This window comes from Eucyclogobius newberryi, unplaced genomic scaffold (assembly GCF_026437365.1).
Source record: "Eucyclogobius newberryi isolate DKJ021-1_F unplaced genomic scaffold, fEucNew1.0.hap1 SCAF_9, whole genome shotgun sequence".
Lineage (NCBI taxonomy): Eukaryota > Metazoa > Chordata > Actinopteri > Gobiiformes > Gobiidae > Eucyclogobius > Eucyclogobius newberryi.
This window is the reverse complement of record NW_027316532.1, coordinates 27,397,442-27,418,469: the sequence shown is the minus strand read 5'-3', so window position 1 is coordinate 27,418,469 and position 21,028 is coordinate 27,397,442. Positions and strand designations below refer to the sequence as shown.

At 39.6% G+C, this 21,028-nt stretch overlaps 1 protein-coding gene across 16 annotated transcripts in view; it reads right to left on the bottom strand.

Moving 5' to 3' along the window:
• The window catches only part of ptprsa (protein tyrosine phosphatase receptor type Sa), a 219,882-nt gene that overhangs the window by 50,939 nt on the left and 147,915 nt on the right, over positions 1-21,028 (bottom strand). For 4 of the 16 annotated variants that reach the window (XM_072438688.1, XM_072438689.1, XM_072438695.1 and 1 more), the window contains exons 8-15: positions 18,985-18,996; positions 12,879-13,148; positions 11,767-12,348; positions 11,294-11,430; positions 10,215-10,359; positions 4,960-5,283; positions 2,814-3,007; positions 1,622-1,648 (exon numbers count right to left, since the gene is read on the bottom strand). In XM_072438688.1, the coding sequence (XP_072294789.1) occupies positions 1,622-1,648; positions 2,814-3,007; positions 4,960-5,283; positions 10,215-10,359; positions 11,294-11,430; positions 11,767-12,348; positions 12,879-13,148; positions 18,985-18,996 (1,691 nt within the window). The remainder of the gene's footprint in view (positions 1-1,621; positions 1,649-2,813; positions 3,008-4,959; positions 5,284-10,214; positions 10,360-11,293; positions 11,431-11,766; positions 12,349-12,878; positions 13,149-18,984; positions 18,997-21,028) is intronic. The other 12 variants (XM_072438693.1, XM_072438694.1, XM_072438700.1 and 9 more) reach the window with 5 other exon arrangements.

Genomic DNA, 21,028 nt, shown 5'->3' with positions numbered 1-21,028 from the left:
TTTATTAATTACTTGAGACATGCATAACCGCTCTGCTCTCTGCATCACGAGACCATAACAATAAGTCAAGGCTCGGGAGTAGGAGGAATATTAGTCATGTGACCAACCAACCAAACCCTGCATAGGTCTGCAAACAATAATTACTATCTATATATATATATATATATATATATATATATATATATATATATATATATATATATATATATATATATATATATATATATATATATATATATATATATATATCCACATACTGTTCAATACATTAAATATAAACAGCATTTTTGGGCTCAGTATTTATCATGAGTATATTTTCTTTGCATACAATTTTTTCAGTTATATAGGTCAGTCAGCTTGCTATTAGTTTGCTGGAACAATCTTTTTGGGGGCTCAATTTTTATCAAGAGTCAAAACAATTGCACAAAAGCGGGTTTTTGGATTAACTATACAGTAAAGTACAGTAAGTTTTTAATTCAGCCGCTTTAAGCATTTCATTCTGCTGATTATTTATCGCAGCTTCTATTTTTTAACATTATTACACATTTAGAAAAGAGTTGACTGAGATTATAATGCTTTTCCTTCTTATATGTATAGAGTCAAATAATTAACAGCTAGGAGTTATAGATGCCCACTAATTACTTAAGCATTTCACTGGGCTAAATTTATTCCAGCTCATGTTTTATTTCAATATAGTTCAATCCTGTCATAAAGCAGACTCTAATATTATTGTTTATCACAATACTTTCTAGAAAAATATACCTCATACTTCAAAATGTCTTATTGTGACAGGCCGTCCTCTGCCCCATTCAGCAATGCTCCGACGTTAACTTTCAGATGAATACATGCTTTTTCTTTTTACAATTGCCATTAAGTTGCCTTGAGGTCTTTTTAAAGAGAGGTTTTGGATCAATCCTAATGCATTTTTCAAAGGAGCAGGTTTGAATGAATTTACAATGAGCTTTTTAACAGGCAGGTTGGCAGACGGACGGCCTGCCAGGAAGTACTTATAGCTTTGGAAGATGGCTTTTGTCTATCTAATGCGACGACATAATAGATTTAGCAACTTTGCATAAGAATTAAACCTTGACTGACTGCCTCGTAATAGTTAATTTAAAGAAAAAACCATGCAACAGAGATTAAATGCGTTTCGGAGATGCGTAATTCAAATAAAGAACGTAGGCAAAGGAAAACAACTAAGTCAAATCTATTTCACCACCACACAGGGACAAAAAATAATAAATGTCGAGGGAAAAACGACCCAAACAGACGTAAATCACAGCACCAGAGAACAAAACAAAACAAAACGTAGTATATTAACACACAGCAGGACACGAGTAGCATTGGCATTCCAAGCACAGCGGGCAGTGAATATTGCATCAGCCTCCATTTTGTAGAAACTCGCTGGTAATAGACGGTTCTTATTTTCATTAGCTCTGTAACGATGGTTCGGCCATACGTCTCAGAGCAATTTTGTTATTCAGTCCACTGACAAAAAAGAGTCTTGGCCGGTCTTGCGCAAATTGGGAGTGGACTGGACCGGGCCGACATTGTTGATGCAATACCCGCTGTTTGTAAGATTTGAGTTACACACAGCACTCGGAGGAAACGTGGTACTCACATATTCGGCTGTATCGTCCGTTTCCCACTAACCCACCGCACCAAAGTGGCGAGTGTAGAGGGAAAGCAGTGATTTTAAAAGGGAGAGAGAGAGAGAAAAGGAAGAACAGGGCTGTGAGAGGTGGAAGATTTAAGGATTTAGGGAGCAGGAAATAGGCCACTGACTTTGGTTAGGGCACAAGACGAGAAGCCGCTTGCAGATTATGTTATATAGAGAGAAACATGGGCGGATCAGTTGCAAGTTGGTCTGCGTACGTGTTTTAAAGGCGCCGCACCTGATTTTTACTCTTAAAAAGCATGGAAAACTAAACTAGTTCAATTCAAACTGTTTGCAGCATCATAATTAGTCAAAGCGATGAGTTTGTAAGCACTAGTTTCTCTTTTTTGGACGATAAAACGCTATTAATTGGGTTCAGACAGCACACAGTGGTCTCATTTGGACCCTAAGAGCTACTTGTACAGTATATCTACTTAACCACGTGAAAAATAAATCAGGTACAGCCCCTTTAAGAATGCTCCGTCACACAGATCTTAACAATGCTGGCATTCAGGTGAAAAATATAGGTTTTGGGCTGTTTTGCACACTGCAGTTCTTTCCCGTGTTGTTTAGCCCATTCCATCAAAGCTATAATTTCCATGGGGATGATTGCTACTGTGCACAGTCTCCTGCTTTCATCCAGTAGCATGCTGACACAAGTTTAGTAAAAGAAGTGTCTTACAATTACTATATGCTGCGTTTCGGTCAAGGTTTTAGCAAATGTTTACAGAGGCGGCGACTATTATTTTCCACCTTCTCTGTTTGCTGCATGGACACAATCAAAGTTTTTATAGCGCTTGTCACCATGACGCCTGGGTCTGGGAATTCTCAGAAAAAAACACAAAGCCAAAAGAGGCAGCAGAAGATGAGGGGGACTTTCATTACATTTCCTGTTGTGGAGTGTGGGGCAGGAGCATTATAACAACAGCAAATGGAAAATAAAACTAGGTGGAACTTCTATACTGTACACAGCTAGGTCTGAAGGCCACAGCAGGGACAATTACATGATTTTGGAAAGATTTTTTATCCTTCTATAGTGAACTTTTCTTATGTGTGTTGCAAAATGATCATTTCTCATTAGCCATTAAAAATAAGCACATGTTATAGGGTTAAAGAATGCAGGAACCGTCAGAATGGACTAGAATTGTGATTATACCTGGGCATCAGCAAGCATCACGTCCTTGATGAGTGGAAGGCCCCGAGACTCTCCATTTTCCACACGCACATAGTGAACTTGGTAGCCTCGGATCTGGCCATGCTGTTTCCCAGGTATCAGTGAACGCCACATGACTTTTAATGCAGTGGAGTTCAGAACTTCCACTTCCACTCGCCTTGGAGGAGCCCCAGGAACTGAAAACAACAAGGCATATGTTGTATGTCAGTACATGATCCACGTCCACTTTATGGACAAAGACATGCATGTGTTAATTAAAATTGGCAACTCTAAATTGGCCCAATGGACAGGTGTTGAAAATTTGCATATTCTGCTATAACACTTAAAACATTCCATCTGGTTCGTCCAATGTAAATGCTATGTCCATATTAAAATAAATAAATAAATTACCAACGTGTCATTAGTTTTATCTTCTCTCTTTTTTATGAAATGTCACTTTAGGTGTCCACATATTCTGAGAAATCTGCTGAATATTTATATTATATTGTCCTCTATTTTACACAAACACGAGCTACATGTAAATTAAATCAGAGCTCTGTATGCTGAAACGAAGTATGTACTGTAGTCGTATGGAAGTCTCCTGGACTTAAGCTCACTACTTCAGCTTCACCGTACATCATTGTCAGAGAGATCTTAGAGATGTTGTGTTAATGGATGTGAAATGGCTAGTGGAGAATACCAGTCGATGCCAGACATCTGTCCAGCTGTCATCTGTGCCGTGACACGCTCATATTTATCCTTGTCACTCCAGCTATAGACAGTTTCCACTCTGATTTTTCTCTGGATTCAAATAACTCATGCTCAAAGTATATAATGAGTAGTTCAAAACCAGAGGTAGTAAGTAAAGTAATAAAGTATTGCACTCTTGTCCCATTTTTGGAGATGAACAGTTTTAGTTTTGTTGAGAACTAAAAAACCTTTAGTATTCCCACTCTTGAGTTGTGCAGATGAACTGTCGCTGTCACTAACCAACAATATGACTGAACCGAGACTAAAATACTATTTGCATCTTGTCTTTAGAAGTAACCTAATCTGTCTTTGTCAGCTTCAATCGTATCATTCACAAACCTATATTTAAAATTGTTGGTAACAAATATTTTGGATACTTCAGTACTTTCTTTCTACAGCGAGTAGCTCAGTAATTCAAATAGTACCCAATAATTTGTAATTTTTTCTTGTTCTTGTATATTTTGACCAAGTCATTTTAGTTAATTCAATTAATAAATTGTAGAAGTTTGACCACCTCTTTTATCTAGATGAACTCTTAGCTACTTTTATACAATTACCGATAATAAACAAAACATAGACACTCTCAATCATACACCAGAGGCAGGGTGGGTGAAGTGGCTTGCTCAAGAACACAACAACAATGTGCACTACCGCCCCCCTGTGGCATTCCAGCAGTCTTCCATTCAAGTACTAACCAGGCCCATCCCTGCTTAGCTTCGGAGATCTGACGAGATCGGGCATTGTCATAAATCATGTCGAACTCTCCATTTGTACGCAATTCTGAAACCTCAGCTCAAGTCTTCAATTCAATATGATGTGACCTGCAGGTTTTCAGCTCATCTGACACTTTTAAGCAGGGTTGATTGATTTGTGAGGGAAAACTATAGACCTCTTAACATATACCTCACAGATTACTCGTATATGACCTTGTGGTATACCACACTAATAATAGTGTCTGGTATTCTCTTAAAAGCCGATAAATCAATGTTAAGTGCTGGGCCTGGTAAATGAGATTTGGCCCTGTTTAACAGCAGTGTGCTTGATTTCCCAGTTGTACTATGTAAACCTTTGATTGTGTCATTTAGATCTACATTGGTGGTTTTGAAAATATTTTGTTTTTGTGGTACTATGGTTACCTGTGTTTAATGAGCTTACAAAATAAGGATATAGGGAACTTTACCAGGCCTATTCTAAACAAGTTCACAAACAAGAGGTTTAATGCAGGAGTAAAAATGAAGCAGGTGTTAACCAAGATTAATCCAAACCAATAGAAAAAACAGGACTGTCGTAGAGCCAGTCCAGAAATAAACCCGTTTCTTATAGTGACCAGAGATTTGGGTTGATCGATGACGTGTAGTGGTGGTAGTCTAAATGATTTGATGATATAATATTCACATACCATCTTCATCAGTTCGGCAGACCAGGGACTCGCTCTCCGGCCCGGCCCCCACCGCAGTGAGCGCCGACACACTGACGCTGTACTGGGTCCACTTCTCCAGGCGCTGCAACAGGACCTGCTGCTCGGCCGCAGACACAGTGGCCTCCTCCAGCGCCTCGCCATCGTCACCAGCCCCACCTTCGGCCCCGCCCACCACCTGGTAGCGCACCTTATATCCCGCCAGCTCACCGTTCTGACTCTTCAACGGTGGGGGGTGCCAACTTACCAGCAGGGTGGTGGAGCTGGCGCTGCTGCACTTAATGTCTTGAGGGGGGGCTGAGGGCTCTGGTGAAGTGGACAGGGTAAAGGAAGGATATAAGGTAGGTTGGGGGGATCAAGGAAGTGGAGACCATTGGAGAGGGGGAGGGAGGAAGGAGGAAGTGAAAAACAAAATAAAAGATGGGAGAGATAAAGAAAATGACCAAGAACAAAAATAAAAGTAAACTGCATAAATAATTAAACAACAAATTAAACAAAAAAACAGCAGGTAAATGACAGACAAACGGGAAATGGCACTATCCTTAGTAATAATGAATCAAGGCGTATACTGTACTGTACAGTAATATGTAGTACAGTATAGATATTTTCAAGCACATTTGATGATTTGGCTTTCATGAAAAGAGTGTAAATTGTCTGACTGAACAAACAGACAAAGAAAAGACTACTCAGCTTATAGGTCTGTTTGAATTATACCCTCACTGACGGCTAAAGTAAACCTGAAATACAGTGAGTAACCTTCATTAAAAAAGACTATAATGACCCTGGATTACAGGCTTATGCCCGCTATTGCGTTGTACTTCTAGCTCACTGACAGAAATGAGCGCTTTCATGTTTAGGTACAACTACCGTAATAGTATTATTTAAAAATACATACTGTATTTGAAGCTTATTACAATATCCCACAGTTTCAACAACCCAACTCTAAATTCCACAAACTATATTTATATTCTGTATTTGTTAAATATAGCCAAAATCATTTATCTATAGAAGCAGAAGTTGTTTTTCTGAAACGTTCTCCTTTTCTACACATGTTCTAAGACTTCATATGTGAGAATTCGCTCTAATCTCTGACACAGTTTGGACATGGCCAAAGACTGCGCTGTGCAAAGAGTGATAAAATGCCTCTTTTTTATCCCAGTCTTAAGGATTTTGTTGAGTATAAAGCTGTGTACCGGGTATTTCTAAGTATAGCTTTGCCCTGAATTGTTGATTATACATGAAGGTAAATTACACTGAACATTACACAGAAATTAAAATATAAATGATTGAATAAATGTAATCATAGATTAAAACAAGCAGTATTCACATTCCAATGGAAAAAGAGAAAAGAAAAATGTATTGAATAATATTATCAAAACTAAATGACAAAAAATAAGTTTGAAATTAAAACACAAAACAAATGGGATATCCTGCAGAAGTAAATTAAAATTACATTGAAAAACGTAAAATAAAGTAAATCACAAGTATTGTCTGCACTATACGTACCTGGCTCCCAAAACACAACATTTTAAAGACTTTCTTACCACCAGCACCCGACTGCAACAATCTGTAGTCGGTGAGACATAACACTATCCCTCCTATGGCGACTGTCTTCATGATATTTTTAGAAGATTGAAATTTGAAAGATGATTGCAATCAATAACTGTCAGCCATCTTGGGGAGGGAAAGCGTTAGCTCTGTGCTGTAGCCAGGACTGTTTTAATTCTTTGTATCTTTTGGGCCAGAGGGTCTGCAAGACTGTGAGAGGTTGAAGCCATCTAAAATTCTTCTTGCCTTTTACTGACACGCCTTCTTAAATTATTCCTTTGTATGAATCCCATTTCGTAGCTCTTCACTTAACCTGGTGCCACTGTCCAGACTGTTGAGGAAGATCGAGAGCTTGTATAGCGAGCTTCATCCAAGTTTAACGACACTGGCCCGATTTTGCTTTCAATAAAAGGAGAAAAATAAACAAAACCCGAAGACATGTACACGATGTCTTCCCCGCAGCACACATCAAATAGAACGGGACCTAGAAGCCATTGCCAAAACCACTTTCTGTATCCAATGTGCTTATTTACTTATGTTCTTAGTGGATTTCCAGTCCTTTCTGGCACCGTATTGTATTTGCAGGCCCTCTTCGTCAAAAGCGATCTCCCAGTTTTCAATCTTGCTGCAGAAAAAGGGGCAGTGGATCTGACAGGGACCAGGCTATCATCGTGCACAGGCCTCACTATAGCCGACAACAGTTTCAAGTCTTAAGATTTAATAAACGGCATATCGGGCTCGCTGGTTGGATTACGGATGCTAGAGCTATACATGGCATAAGGGACAGAAGAAGAGACTCAGCTAATATGCCACTTGAAATCTTTTGAAAGTTGAAAGACTGAAAGACTTACGCAAAATGTTTTTGACAAATAATTAGTCGTGTCAACACCCATTGACTTTCAAGGCTCGGCGTGTGAAAAGGAGGCAATGTCAAGTTGTACTACCTTGTCATAACGGATAGCGAATTTACAGATCTTTACAGAACGACTTGAAGAAGTTCTAAGACGTACTACTTATGACATGGTTTTAAATAACACAGGTTTCCAATCGCTGTTTAGAGAAATTTGAACTGCATTTTTGTATGAAGCGAAATGACAGACTGTTGGCATTTGTAGATCATTATGGAATTAATCCTCTCTACTGCCAAATGGCCGTGCTCGGGCTCACACAGATATTCCAATACATATAAAACCCTCCCGCAATTACAGTAAGTGGGGGGAGCTAAACTGCTTGTTTGGCAGAATACAAGGGATTTAGAATCTGCTACTTTAATTTGAGAGATGGCACTTGACTGAGCCACTGGCAGGTTCAAGGTATAATCTATATGTGTAACAAAGCCTGACAATCCAAGGGGCCTGGCTTAAAGCTCATTGCAAAAGCATGAAATTAATTGTGACGCTATGAAATGGGATTCTTATCTGCCACTGCTCGGGCATTGGAGTTCGCTAACACCCACTGCTAAGGGTCTATACGAGGCATTTGTGAAGAATGTCAGAACAGCTTCGCACACTCGGATTGTGGACACACTCTGGCCACGTCTGAAAGAACTGCGTCTCAACCTGCCCGGACCGCCGCCGCGTTACCCACAAGGCTTTGCTTCTGTAGGAGAGCCACTTGTCGGTTACATCATAGATAGGACTCAGGCGAAAGTGCTCGTGAAAATCCAATGTAATGACAGAGGTGCTTTCTGGCTCCACCGAAAATGTTTTCCATCAGTCACATTGGGGTAAATAAGGACTCAAATGGAGCAGAGATTGTTGTTGCAGTTAATTTTTATGACGCCGAGGCCAAGTGGCTCCCCTGACAATAGCCTTTGGTAATGCTGCTTGGACCGAGCGCAAACTTCAATGATCTGTGAACATTTTGTACCGCACGTAATGGCCAACATAGCAAACTGCAGAATTGTACTTTCGATCTGTCTGGGGTGAAGGCCGAGGGATTCAGTCTGCCACACAATGCAGGGCAATAAAGGGGAAATCTATATGGCTGCAGGTTAAAACATGAAAGAGAGTTATTTTTAGCGCTAAATATATGAGCGCTAATATCACTATTAGCTGAAAATTTAGGTTTGTTCGATGTTATCCCATATTGCTATCATTCCCAGTGAAATTTGCCAAAAATATCTAAAAGGGAAGTTATAGCAGACTGAATACCCCAGGACCAAGGACAATCACTTACCTCCAGGTATCCCAAAGATTAAGTAAGTGTATATATTCTGTACTTAGTGACCGAAAAGCCTGCCTAACTGAACATTAACACATGTAAAAATCACTTGAACAACCAGGAAGTCAAAATGGAAGCAAAACCAATCACAATACCTGCAAGTAAGAAACCACAGGGAACCGGTTATTTTTATGCAATGCAAATTATTATGAACATAGCCTAATATATGTCAAGAAATCACAGCCTCTCGACTAGAAGTAGAAGTTGGTGAACACAGAATATCAGCAGGTGCTATGTGGTTGCCTGAACTGCCTATTGCATTTGTATTACTCTGGGCTTCTAAGATCTCAGCAGGAGACAAAGATAGCAGCGGGTCAGTATTTGAAGTGATGCCAAAATTCCTTCATACATTTCAGAAAGACACACAGAAATTAATAAATAAATCAATCTAAAGCTTTTGTTCAACATAAAAGGAAGAGGACACAAAGTGAGCAAGGTGATGCCAAGCCATTCCAAGGAGAGCGTTTGTTCCATTGCGCAGGGGAGTGAGTGGAAATAACAGAGACTTGTAAAGATATGATGTAAGAGAGGCAGTGCAGTGGTGTATCCAGTCCAGTCAGCTCGCCACTTTAGATCAAATGCAGTGCGCTCACAGAGACCTACTATATTGACAGGTGATGATTTGCACACGCACTCAGGAGGCGTCAAGACAGAATGGGGCTGGATGGACATTGATTATTTTCATGCCTGAATCTGAGTTTGACAGTGTAGTTAGTGAACAGTTCTTAACAACAACCTCAGAGGAAAAAAACAGTGTTGCATGCAAGTTTGCTCATTTTCACTGCTATAGCTGTAGCAGCCTACTGAGGTACGGCAGAAAATTAAAACAGAACATAAATGAACATTGTAGTGGTTGTCTCAAGAGCCACTACAGCGAAGTTGAGAGGCTGCAGTCAAAAAGTTGCACTGGAAACAAAAGATCTGTTAAGATGTGTGCCCATCAAGGTCCTCTTAAGAAAAATGTGAATACTTGAAATTGTGAATTGAAATACAGAAAATACATAAAAATAATAGAGTTAGAATAGACTATTTTATATTGACATTGAATGCACAAAGCTTGACTCTGACAAACTTCTTAAGAGGGCCTTGGCAGTTCAAGTGGAAAAAACATTTTGTGTCACGATCACAAATAAAGTGAGTTTGTTGCAGACTTGTAAAGTAAAACAAAATAACTAAAGTTACTGGGAGTAAAGCAAAACATAAACTTGTTCTAGTTTACAAAAAAAACAATTTGTCATGAAGGTGTTCCCTGTTAGCTGAATTACTTTGACATAAATGCTATATAAAATACAAAAACATTGAACATCCACATCTTTTGATTCTGAACCTTGACAAAGACATAAAAACAATAATAACAACAACAACATTAATCACCACCACATCCCTGAAAGTCCATTGGTAAAAAAATGTTAACTCACACAAAACACATAGGCAAGTGACAGAGATGAAGAAGAAAGGCTACATACTGGCTTGCAAGGTCCTCTGAGTAATGTCATTGGTAAAAGCTCCAATGCCTTTGTTAGAGATTGCTGCCAAGGAGAAGTGGTACTCTGAGTTGGGCCGCAGACCTTCCACAACGTACGAAGACATCGGTCCAAATGTTTTCACCATCTGTCAAGTGTGGATAAAAGAATAATATTAAGGATAATTTCAAAAGTTTGAAGAGTTACACATTTCTCTCAGTCTCTTTATACTTTGCACACCTATCCCATAATCCAGGGTGCACTGTGCAACAACCTGTAAAAACATGTAATCCATCCAGTGTAATAACATGTGATGCACTGTGTAACAACCTGCAATAACATTTTAAGCACTGTCTAACAACATGTAATTACATGTGATACACTGTGTAACAACCTGTAATAACATTTTAAGCACTGTCTAACAACATAATTACATGTGATACACTGTGTAACAACCTGTAATAACATTTTAAGCACTGTCTAACAACATAATTACATGTGATACACCGTGTAATAACCTGTAATAACATTTTAAGCACTGTCTAACAACATAATTACATGTGATACACTGTGTAATAACCTGTAATAACATTTAAGCACTGTCTAACAACATAATTACATGTGATACACTGTGTAGTAACCTGTAATAACATTTTAAGCACTGTCTAACAACATAATTACATGTGATACACTGTGTAATAACCTGTAATAACATTTTAAGCACTGTCTAACAACATATAATTACATGTGATGCACTGTGTAATAACCTGTAATAACATTTTAAGCACTGTCTAACAACATATAATTACATGTGATGCACTGTGTAATAACCTGTAATAACATGAGATGTATTACGTAACAACCTGTAATAACATATGATGCACTGTGTAATAGCCTGCCACAATATGTGACACACTGTGTATGTATCAATCTGTACTTAGATATAACGCACTGTGTAACATTCTACAATGACATAGTACTCAGGTTAGGTGGTTCAAATGATATATACGAATGAGCAGTGGATAGAGGGTTTTGGTTACATGTTATTACAAGTATAACCAAGGATTTAGACAATCAATTACCTGAGATCCAGAGCCACCTTCTCTGTAGTGGAGTTTATAGCTGATAATGCCTTCTTTCTCATAGGCCGGCTCCCAGGTGAGTTCAATGCTGATGTCAGACACAGCCCCAATCTGGAATTTGGATGGCTGACCAGGAACTTCAGTGAAAAAAGGAATAATTAATAGAAATAATTATTAATTAGTTGCACAATAATATATAAGGCTTAACATTAGTCAGCTCTGCCTTGGTGATTAATGGCAAGATTCAGAGACGCTATTATTAGGCAGAAATGCGTGTGGATATGCCATTGCTATATAACTGAAGCATTACGGTCAAGGGCCATCTGTCATAAATGCCGCATAAAGTATAAACATGTCACAAAAATAACCTTGATTTTAAATAATGTCAATAGGTAACAATTTCAGTGGAAAAAAATGGACAAAAATCATTATCTTTATGAATACACAAGGCTGAATTCCTTTCATAACCTCACCTCCTTGCAGTACTTTGACATGTATGGGCTCTGAGAAGGGGCCATCCCCGACAGAGGTAAACGCCAGCACTTTAATGGTGTATGTCTCTTGGGGTACGAGGCTCTGTATAGTAGTGATGATGCTGTCCTGCACATTATGGATTTGCCAAAGGTGAATGGGCTGCGAATCGTCCATGGTGTAATATACTCTATAGCCCTTGATTTGTCCATTAGGCTCCTCCGGTTCTTCCCAGCGCACCATCATAGTGTTCTGGGATATGATTTGTGCTTGGATATTTCGAGGCGGACTGGCAGGGGCTTGCTCGCCTGTTCTCGTCTCAACAGGCTCGCTAGGGGGACCTTGGCCAATTGTGTTGACGGCTGAGACTCGGATCTCATATTCGGTGTTGGGGTAAAGTCCGCCGATGCTGTAGCGCGTGGTGGTGATGTCATCCACAGTCTCGTACTTGCTGTCAGGAGACTTGGCGCGGTACTGGATTATGTAGTAAGTAACAGGATCTGGGTTCCCAGAGTCCCAAGTGATGGTGACACTGGTGGCAGTGGTTTCGGTGACTATGGGCGTACCTGGGGGCTTGGGTAGAGCTGTGAGAAGAAGGTAAAAACATATTTAAAAATCTATACAGACAATTTTATCCCTTATGATCTTATACTTTTAAATTGCACTTTACACATGTAAAATGTTTGAATATTTTAAACAAATTATCCACCCTAATATATACTATTATTTCTTTATTTGGGTGGGACAATGCATGTTAATAAACACATGATATACATGCAGTAACACTCTGGATTGTAGCCATGAGCTCATTTCCATCCGTCTATTCGTCCTACATTCACTCTCCTAACACTCATTCATACACCAACATACAATGACACAGGCGGCAAGGTGGGTGGAGTGTTTTGTCCTCGGGCAAATGTGCCAATATCGGATCTGTGTCTCTCACTCTATATATATATATATATATATATACATTTTGACATTTAAAAGCATCTACCATAACATATAATAATTCAGTGGTGTCACATGAACCATAACTACTAGCTCTATAATAACATTTGTTCACATTTTAAACAATGACATTTTGAAACTAAATGTGCATTAGTTTTCTTACATTTGACAGTGATCTGTGCTACAGCTTCGATGATGCCCAGGCTGCTCATGGCCACACAGGTGTAGTTGGCTGACTCACGGACACTGCTCAGTTCCAGAACATTCCTGCCCACAGGCATCTCATCCTCCGGAGTCAGGTCCTCAGAGTTAAGCATCCATTTGACGTAAGGCATGGGTGACCCCACTGCCACGCATGTAATGTTCACACTGCCACCGGGCATAATTTCCTGACTGGTCGGTGGGATGGAGAAACGAGGCGGCACCCGACGGACTGAAGGCATGAGGAAGGGGAAGAGGTTGACAAGGGAATCAAAAAGAGAGAAAGAGAGGTAACAAAAGAGACAGATGAAAATGGACCCTCACAAATTATCATAAAAGGTCCAACATGGTAAATGTGGTACTAAACACAAATTAACAAAAGTTTTCAAAACATAAAAATATACAAATAATGAGAAGGAACTAAACTAACAGAATTGCTTCAACAACAATATAGATTAACAATTAAGCAACGATTCATAGCAACAAGGTTCCATTGACCAATATTTGACCCATCACAGCACAATTAAAGACACAAAAATCTATTATGAGTTTCTCATCTTTGAACTGCTATTATATTAGTCTAAAGTGCTACTTGATGACCATGTAAAAGAGCAGCCATGTGATTAGTATCACATTAGGCCAATGTGGCAACCTGGAACTTCCTGTCCTCTCTGGCACTCACGCCAAATAGGAAGTCAACCATTACAGGCTTCTCCCATAGCACAGGAAGTGTAGGGTTACATGGCTATTGATAATCTCTGCATTCTCCAAGAACACTTGTGTATTCTTGACACCTGTCTCTAGCTACAACCGGTTTATCTTAAAGATGAGAAACTTTAATCAGATTTTTGTGGAGTAGGGTAGATCCACTGGACAAAGCCTTATTAAGATCTGACACGGTTCCATTGATAGATGCAGCTATCAGTTTCACAGACAGCATGCATAAATAGACCGAGGTAAATTAAGGAATAAATGATAAAAAAATCAGATATAAAAATTGAGATAAAATGCATAGAGGAATATAACTGAAGGGTCGCTAGCATGCCCAGACAAAAGACGACTGGAGAAAGTAGAGGTAGACAAGACTGAGGAGTAACTGAGGAGAAGATAGAAGAAGAGCTGAAGAGTAACAGGGAGAGAGATAGGGGGAGGTTTGGAGGAGGGTAAAGGAGGGGTAACCCGCTTCAGTGCTGTGTAAACATTGTTGTTTCTTCAGCTAATGTGACAAAATGTGATGGTGGCACATTGTCACATCGCAGTCCCATTTAACACAAACTCAATATTGAGGAACAAAGTGTGTGCCTAAAACTGAATATATTATTTGTTGCTAAAGACAGTACTATCACATAATGTTGAGTCAAGAAATTCAGACAACAAGAAAAAGAAGCATAGACGATGAGAGGAGAATGAAATCCCTAAGAGGAGGACAGTAAAGTAAGGAGTTTTTAACTTATGGATCGGATCTGACTTTGAGTGAGGAGGGTTGAGAATGACTTTGAGACTGATTTGTAGCAGATACTTGTGTGCAGTTATTATCATGGTATACCAGTGTCTAATTATGAGTGTGCGTGTGTACAGTATGTAAGAGTTTGGAACACATGAGCATGGGCTAGCAAAAACACTGTGTGAATGGAATGGATCCCAGCAAACACTCAATGGAATGGTTAAGAGGCATTATACGTTAGGAAGGGCACTTTTTGTGAGAAGAATCGCTCAAATTTGACACGCTAAACTGTCCCAAAAACAGTATAAGTATAAACATTACCGACATGTGACCTAACATCACAATCATTATATCTATACACTATAATGTTTTTAGGATATTTCAGCACATTGACGGCCACTTCAGCATCGGGGTCAAGGCCCACAATTTCTGTATCATCTTCATGTTGTTTGTTGGGACATAAAAACAAAGTAGAACTGATGAAGGACATTAACAGAGAACCAAATGTAAGAGCTGACTCTGGAGACAGGAAGACAGACAGACGGACAGACAGACAGGACAGGGGCAAGAGGAAGCACACGAGGCAGAAGAGACTCAAGCACCAAGACAGACAATGACAGATGGGCAGGCGACATACTGTACAGTACGCAAAAGGGAGAGGAGAGGGAAGGAGGGAGGAGGAAGGCATAAGTGGGGAGAGAATAAGGAGATTGTGATATCTGAACCAAACCAAGAAAAGAAAGTAAAGACCATGGCTCAAAGTGGTTTGGAGATCTCACACACTGGGGCTTAAAATCAAGATCTGGCCACACCTGCCTTCCAGCCCACCTTAGGCATTACACCAGGATGCATGTTCATGTGGGAATGCTCAGGTGGGCGGGCGCGAGGTGCTAGGGACTCGGGAAGGACTCAAGGGGTCGGACGGGAACTGAAAGGAGCATTCCAAAATACACCGTGTCAATCCAAATGGGATTCAGATAATTGTTTCATGGGACATTCTCACTGATATAAACGGCACTAATATCATCCACCCACGCTGTAGGGGATCTGGCCACAACAGACAATGTCCACGGAATTATCTCACATCTACATGTACTTTTTTATGCATGATGTTGGAGATATGCAACAATAAAAATGTTTGGGAAAAGGGTAAATGCTTGCTATTGTTACTCTTACACGTCATTGTTCTTGAATTATTTTAATGCTATGCCTGAAAAAACAGTCATGAGCCTCAGCTTGTCCTGACAGGGGGGGACAAAGAAATCTGCAACACGGGGATTGACCTTTTCTTTAGCATTTAATATAATGCTTGTATTACCATGGCATATCTAATTGCCCAGTCATGCAGTCCCAATGGAAAATCCATTGAAAAAAAGAAAAAAACCTTGAAAAAGGGCCGGAAAAATGTGTCTAAGGCATTTTGATTTGTAAAAGAAAAATGTCTCCTAACTAAACAAAGTGAAAGGGCAGCCCATTCCTCACACAGACATGCATGGGTGTGGCTATGGCATGAGTGACATATACAGGTGCGCCTCCATCCTCTAGGGCAGTCACCAGAAAACCAATACAGTCCCAAATGTCACCCAAGCCCATCCAAGCATGCCATCCATTCCCAATATAGCATTGTTCCAGACACACAAAATTAAATGAAATCAAATGAATATCAAATGAACAAATCCACAAAAATACTATGTCTGGACAGCATAGACAGTATCAGGGTGCAGCTGAGTTCAACAAAGACATTTGCATCAATACTATTAGATGTTTTCCACAGTAGTTTGTCTCTGCATCACTTTTGTTACTGGTTTTGAACTAATATCAGGGCAAACTAGGTCTGTTTTGGGGGATTTGTGCATGTTCATTAATGTTGAGTGCCTGAATGTGCTGTTTGTGCTCTCCCTGGGGCTCAGGTCAGCCAATGGACCGGGAGCTGTGTTGGCTGAGTGAATGAGGTTTCCCCTACGGAACATCTCTCTCTTCACCTTTGTCTACCTGCACTCAACAAAACCAACAACCACCGAACAACTCAGTGAACTGTCTCTTCTAGTGAGGGTCATCCTTAAAGGTAATGAGCCATTAGATCAGCCCGCTAAAAGGGGAGTCATGCTATGTGCTTATTATTATCTATGAACATGTGTGTCTGAAGCGTAGAAAGGATTAGAAAAAGCTAAGAGGCAGAGGTAAAATGTATTCCTTACTATAATTAGTAAATCCTTTGCAACATGCTGGATTGCTGTAAGTCATTGCTACTACATGTGAGGGTATCTGTCAAGTTGTCATTGTGCTCTATTCATACCTAACCTTCATCTAAATAAAACAAAGAAAGAATCCCAATTGCATGGACAGGCTCCTCATTCACAGAGACCAGGAGCCCAGCCGGCCCATTTTGAATTGAGAAAAAATGAAAACAAATGAGTACCTAGCATTTTGAACAATAAGAACAGATAAACTTGTTTGAAGCCCCAATGTGTAGAGAAAGACAAGAAGCCTTAGAGTGGACGAGGTGAAAGCAGTCGAGAGAGAACGCCAGAGTACTGCTCTAACTCTAGTAGTGGGTGGTGTAGTGGAGGGATTTGTGCCAAAAACAGAGGTCAGAAGGTGGACATTATCGGCCATTTTGGTGAGGCAGTGGTTTTCTGCCCCAAAATGAGGGGGACGCCAAAATAATGTGCAGCCTTTAGTGTCACCTTGAAGCTGAGATTACACCCTCTTGCCTGCCGCCTCAGACCCAGGCCCAGAATGGAGATGCTTTAGTCACACTTGCTGGATGAGGCCTTAAGCATTTACATAGAAGCCGCAGGGGTCGCCCCGTATTAACATACCTCGCCTGCACCAATGCTAAACAGTCACTATGGGTGGCTTATCAAAATGGAAATTATTACCTTAAGGATACTGACAGGAATCATGGCAGGGTGTTTAATAATAAAAGACTGTGGATTGAGGGCAAATAATTGTGCGTCACTTTTCTATAGTTTTACAGGAAGGTGACAAAAAGCTAAATAATACTGGGTTGCATGCCCCACGCTGTGGTGATCCCTGCAGTGTATATTATTAGCCAGATTGTAGGAAGAACATGAATTATGAATTGTAAGGCTTAAATAAAAAAAGTGACATTTTGCATGAAAACGCACTTCTATTTTTGGATGGGATGCTAATAGATTCAGGACTCTTGAGACAAACATCTAATAGAGATGGCAGGAGTTTGCTTTGGCCAATAAGAACATAAGGTGTAATCTAGCTTTCTTTCCCAACGGTACACAAATGCAGAGCAGAACATGCAGGCTCATTCAGAACCAGGCAGATAACGTTAAGAGGGCAACCATGCACATGCACCGAGACAGCCCAGTCTTTCTGCATCAAAGGAATGTGTTCATTTACAATCTGAAAAGTGTTCTGGTTGATGTTACATAGTATTTTGGTGGATCATATTTACTCCTTTACAAGAAAGTGCAATGTTATCATCATAAAGATGCTGTGTGTATCTGCACTATGATGGGAAGTATTAGGGACATAATTCATGTGGCTATTTTTCTTATGGTTCCCTTCAAGAACCTCCATTATTTGCTTGTCAATGTTTTATGTGTATGTGTGGGAAGCAGGCTTGGTGAATAATAAATTGTATTTTGATCGAGTGTCATGGCTGCCGAGGAACGTAAACAGAAGTCACTCTACAAAAGCTAAGGGATCTAGTTTCACCATTGGACAATAAGTATTTCTGAGCACCCGTAAAGCAACAGCAAATGTGATGTTGAAGTCATTATATTACTATTGATCCACAGTGTAAATGGCATCCCCTAACGGTTGCTCAAAATCACCATGTAACCCAATCAGGCCCAATTCTATATAATTTTGTCAGTAATGGATGGCTATAAACAAGATGGCAGGAACACTGGCTGTATATGTACACTTAATACTTCATTCGGCATAGGCATTTGCACTCCGAGACTCAAGAAGCAGGGCAGCAGTTGAAGGAATTTGAACACAAATTACATGAAAAAATGAATCACACGAGGACAAACATGTTTAAAGGAAGTTTAGGGAAAAAGAACAAAACAACACACAAAACAACACTGTAATCACAACATGAAAGGAAAAAAACTGAAATAAGGAAACGGGTTGAGTTGGGAAAACACTTGCTGAGAAACCAAGGAAGGAGGACAATGTTAAGAAAGTCAAAACACCTAAATTAGGAGTGCAGAAAAAGAAAAGATCAGCACGGCCATTGTTGTACAAGCATGCACGCGCGTTTACAATTTCCCATCATGCACCAAACTCGTAATTTCCAACATGCTGGGTTTCCATTTTACATGCAAGAAAAGCCTTTTTTTTGGTGCAGAAGCAATACCAAAGGATGCAAAACGAGAAAAGGCCCCACAATGCAAACAGAAAATTAAAAGTATAACAAAACCCGAGCTAAGCGGGTTTGCTTTCATCATTTCTTCCTTGGACCAAAGGTAAAATAAAAAATACAAAAAAATCTTTGCATAATCATTTAGCTTTTTTGATTAGGATTTCAAATTTGTAATTAATTTAGTTTCAAAACAGCTACTTTTTTGCAAACATGTTGATTGTTTTCTTTTTCAAATATGGGTTAAAAAAAGTAAAAAAGAAAAAACACACCAACCTTCTCGAAGCTCTGAGGGATGTAAAGGGGTTGATGCAGAACACAATGACATGAGGAGAAGAGAAAAATAGGGGAAACACAGAGAGAGTAAAAAAAGCCACCTCAAGGTGTTTAGCTGCTGCTACCTTTCCCTGCAGCTAAAATGCTTTTTCCACCCTGTCTAATTCACCCTAACTACCAGTGACACCCGAACTTGAAAGTACACTTGCCACCCCCCATTTTTTCATTAAACTTTGTAAGGAAAATAATCAGATTTACCCCAGTGGCCCTCGCTTGGAGAGGCACCACCGGCACCAAATCAAGTGTACCATAATCATAATTCAAAGATTTCACAAGCTTTATGGCCTTTTAAAAGCCACAAGGAGAGGCTCCTGTGGTGGCCGCATTTGTTTTTTGTTAGAGAAGAATAAACCAAATAAAGAATAAAATAAAGCAAAAAATAATGAGAGATAGAAAAGAAAAAGACACAGTTTGGGCTGAAATTAGCAGCTGTGGCTTTAACGACCGTTCCTGAAACTGTGGCTAATCAGACGTGCTGTCATTATGGTTTGAATCAAATTAAGGCCTAATCTGGGGAGCTTAGCAAGGTTTTGTTTGGAGTTTCATACCGCAGCTGCTAATCTCAAGTGCAATTTGCTTAACAAAACATAGTCAACATCAAAGTTTCAGAATTGATTGACAAAAGTTAACTGAAAACAGACAGAGGTTGACACCATCAAGGCATAACAGGTGTGTCACATTGTGTGTAAATCCCTATGGGCAGTCATGACCCTGGTGCGCCCCCTTTTCAAAGCATGCTGATGGAGCCAGTGTTCATGGAGATTGCATGAATTGTTGGACATGATTTCAAGCTGGCGTGTATTCGATTCAAACACGGCTAAATATCCCTGTGCTGTGTCATTATGTACATAACGTTCCCATTATTCGTAGTTAATGATTATAAAATGCTCTGCTGAGAATTCCGTGATAACATTACGTGAGCCAATAGTTATGCTTGATGTTACGTATGGGCGCATTAGTGAGAAGACAGACTATGGCCTTGAGGAAAAATTCTCCCAACAAAACAGTCTAATCTTGAGAAATCATTTTGTACCTCCATCTCCACACTGATTTTCTCCTTTAAGCCGCTGCTTACGAGGCTGTGATAATAGGGATAATAATGAAAAAGCAGCTCCCTGACCCGTTTTACAATGTCAAAGAACTGAATAATTTATTGGGAACAAAGTTATTTGGTACACAGCAGAGGGAACAAACTGAGATACCGTAGCATCTTTATTTAATATGTACAATATAAATAATACATGTTGAAAATGCATCTGCTTCAATTTATTAAAGCTCCCTCAACAGGGCTGCGTTGTCATTTGCCATTAGTGTTCCTGCTTTTGTCTCTATTGGCCATTTCCTATGAAACTAGGTGTTCCTCATAAATGATGTTTTTTTTTATTTTTTTAAGATGTTGACTTGAGCCAAGATTGCAGCTGACGATAAAAAGCTTTCAGTGAAAATAGCCCAGAGCAAAAACGGGAATGGTAAAGATATATGCTCCAAGACACTTTCGAGAAAAAACGATCAGGTCTTTGTGGAGTTCATCAATCATCAAACCATTTTAGGAAATATAAACTTTTTTTCTTTCTTTCATAACACCATTACGTAGTTCATTCCCCCCCAAAAATATTCAAAGGGTCGGGGTACAGATTTTGATTGATAGCACTAATACCTTGCCTCTCAATCAAAATCCAAGACTTACCGTTCTTTTTCAGCACCTGCAAAAAGCTACTGTTATTATTAAAGTGGTTCTTCCCAACTCTGTTTTGGGATTCCATAGCTTACGGAAGGGGAGCACACAATTACAGATAAAAAAAGGTGTCTTGCAACCCATAAGGTAAAGACATACGGCTTGTTGTGCTACACATTTCCTTCCAAGTGAGTTGGGGCCGGCATTAAAAGACACAAAATGGAGCATAACATCACAGAGAAGAACGTTAGTTGGTCAATTATATTTTTAACATGTGGAAATTTCAGTGCATATGAAATTACATTTATG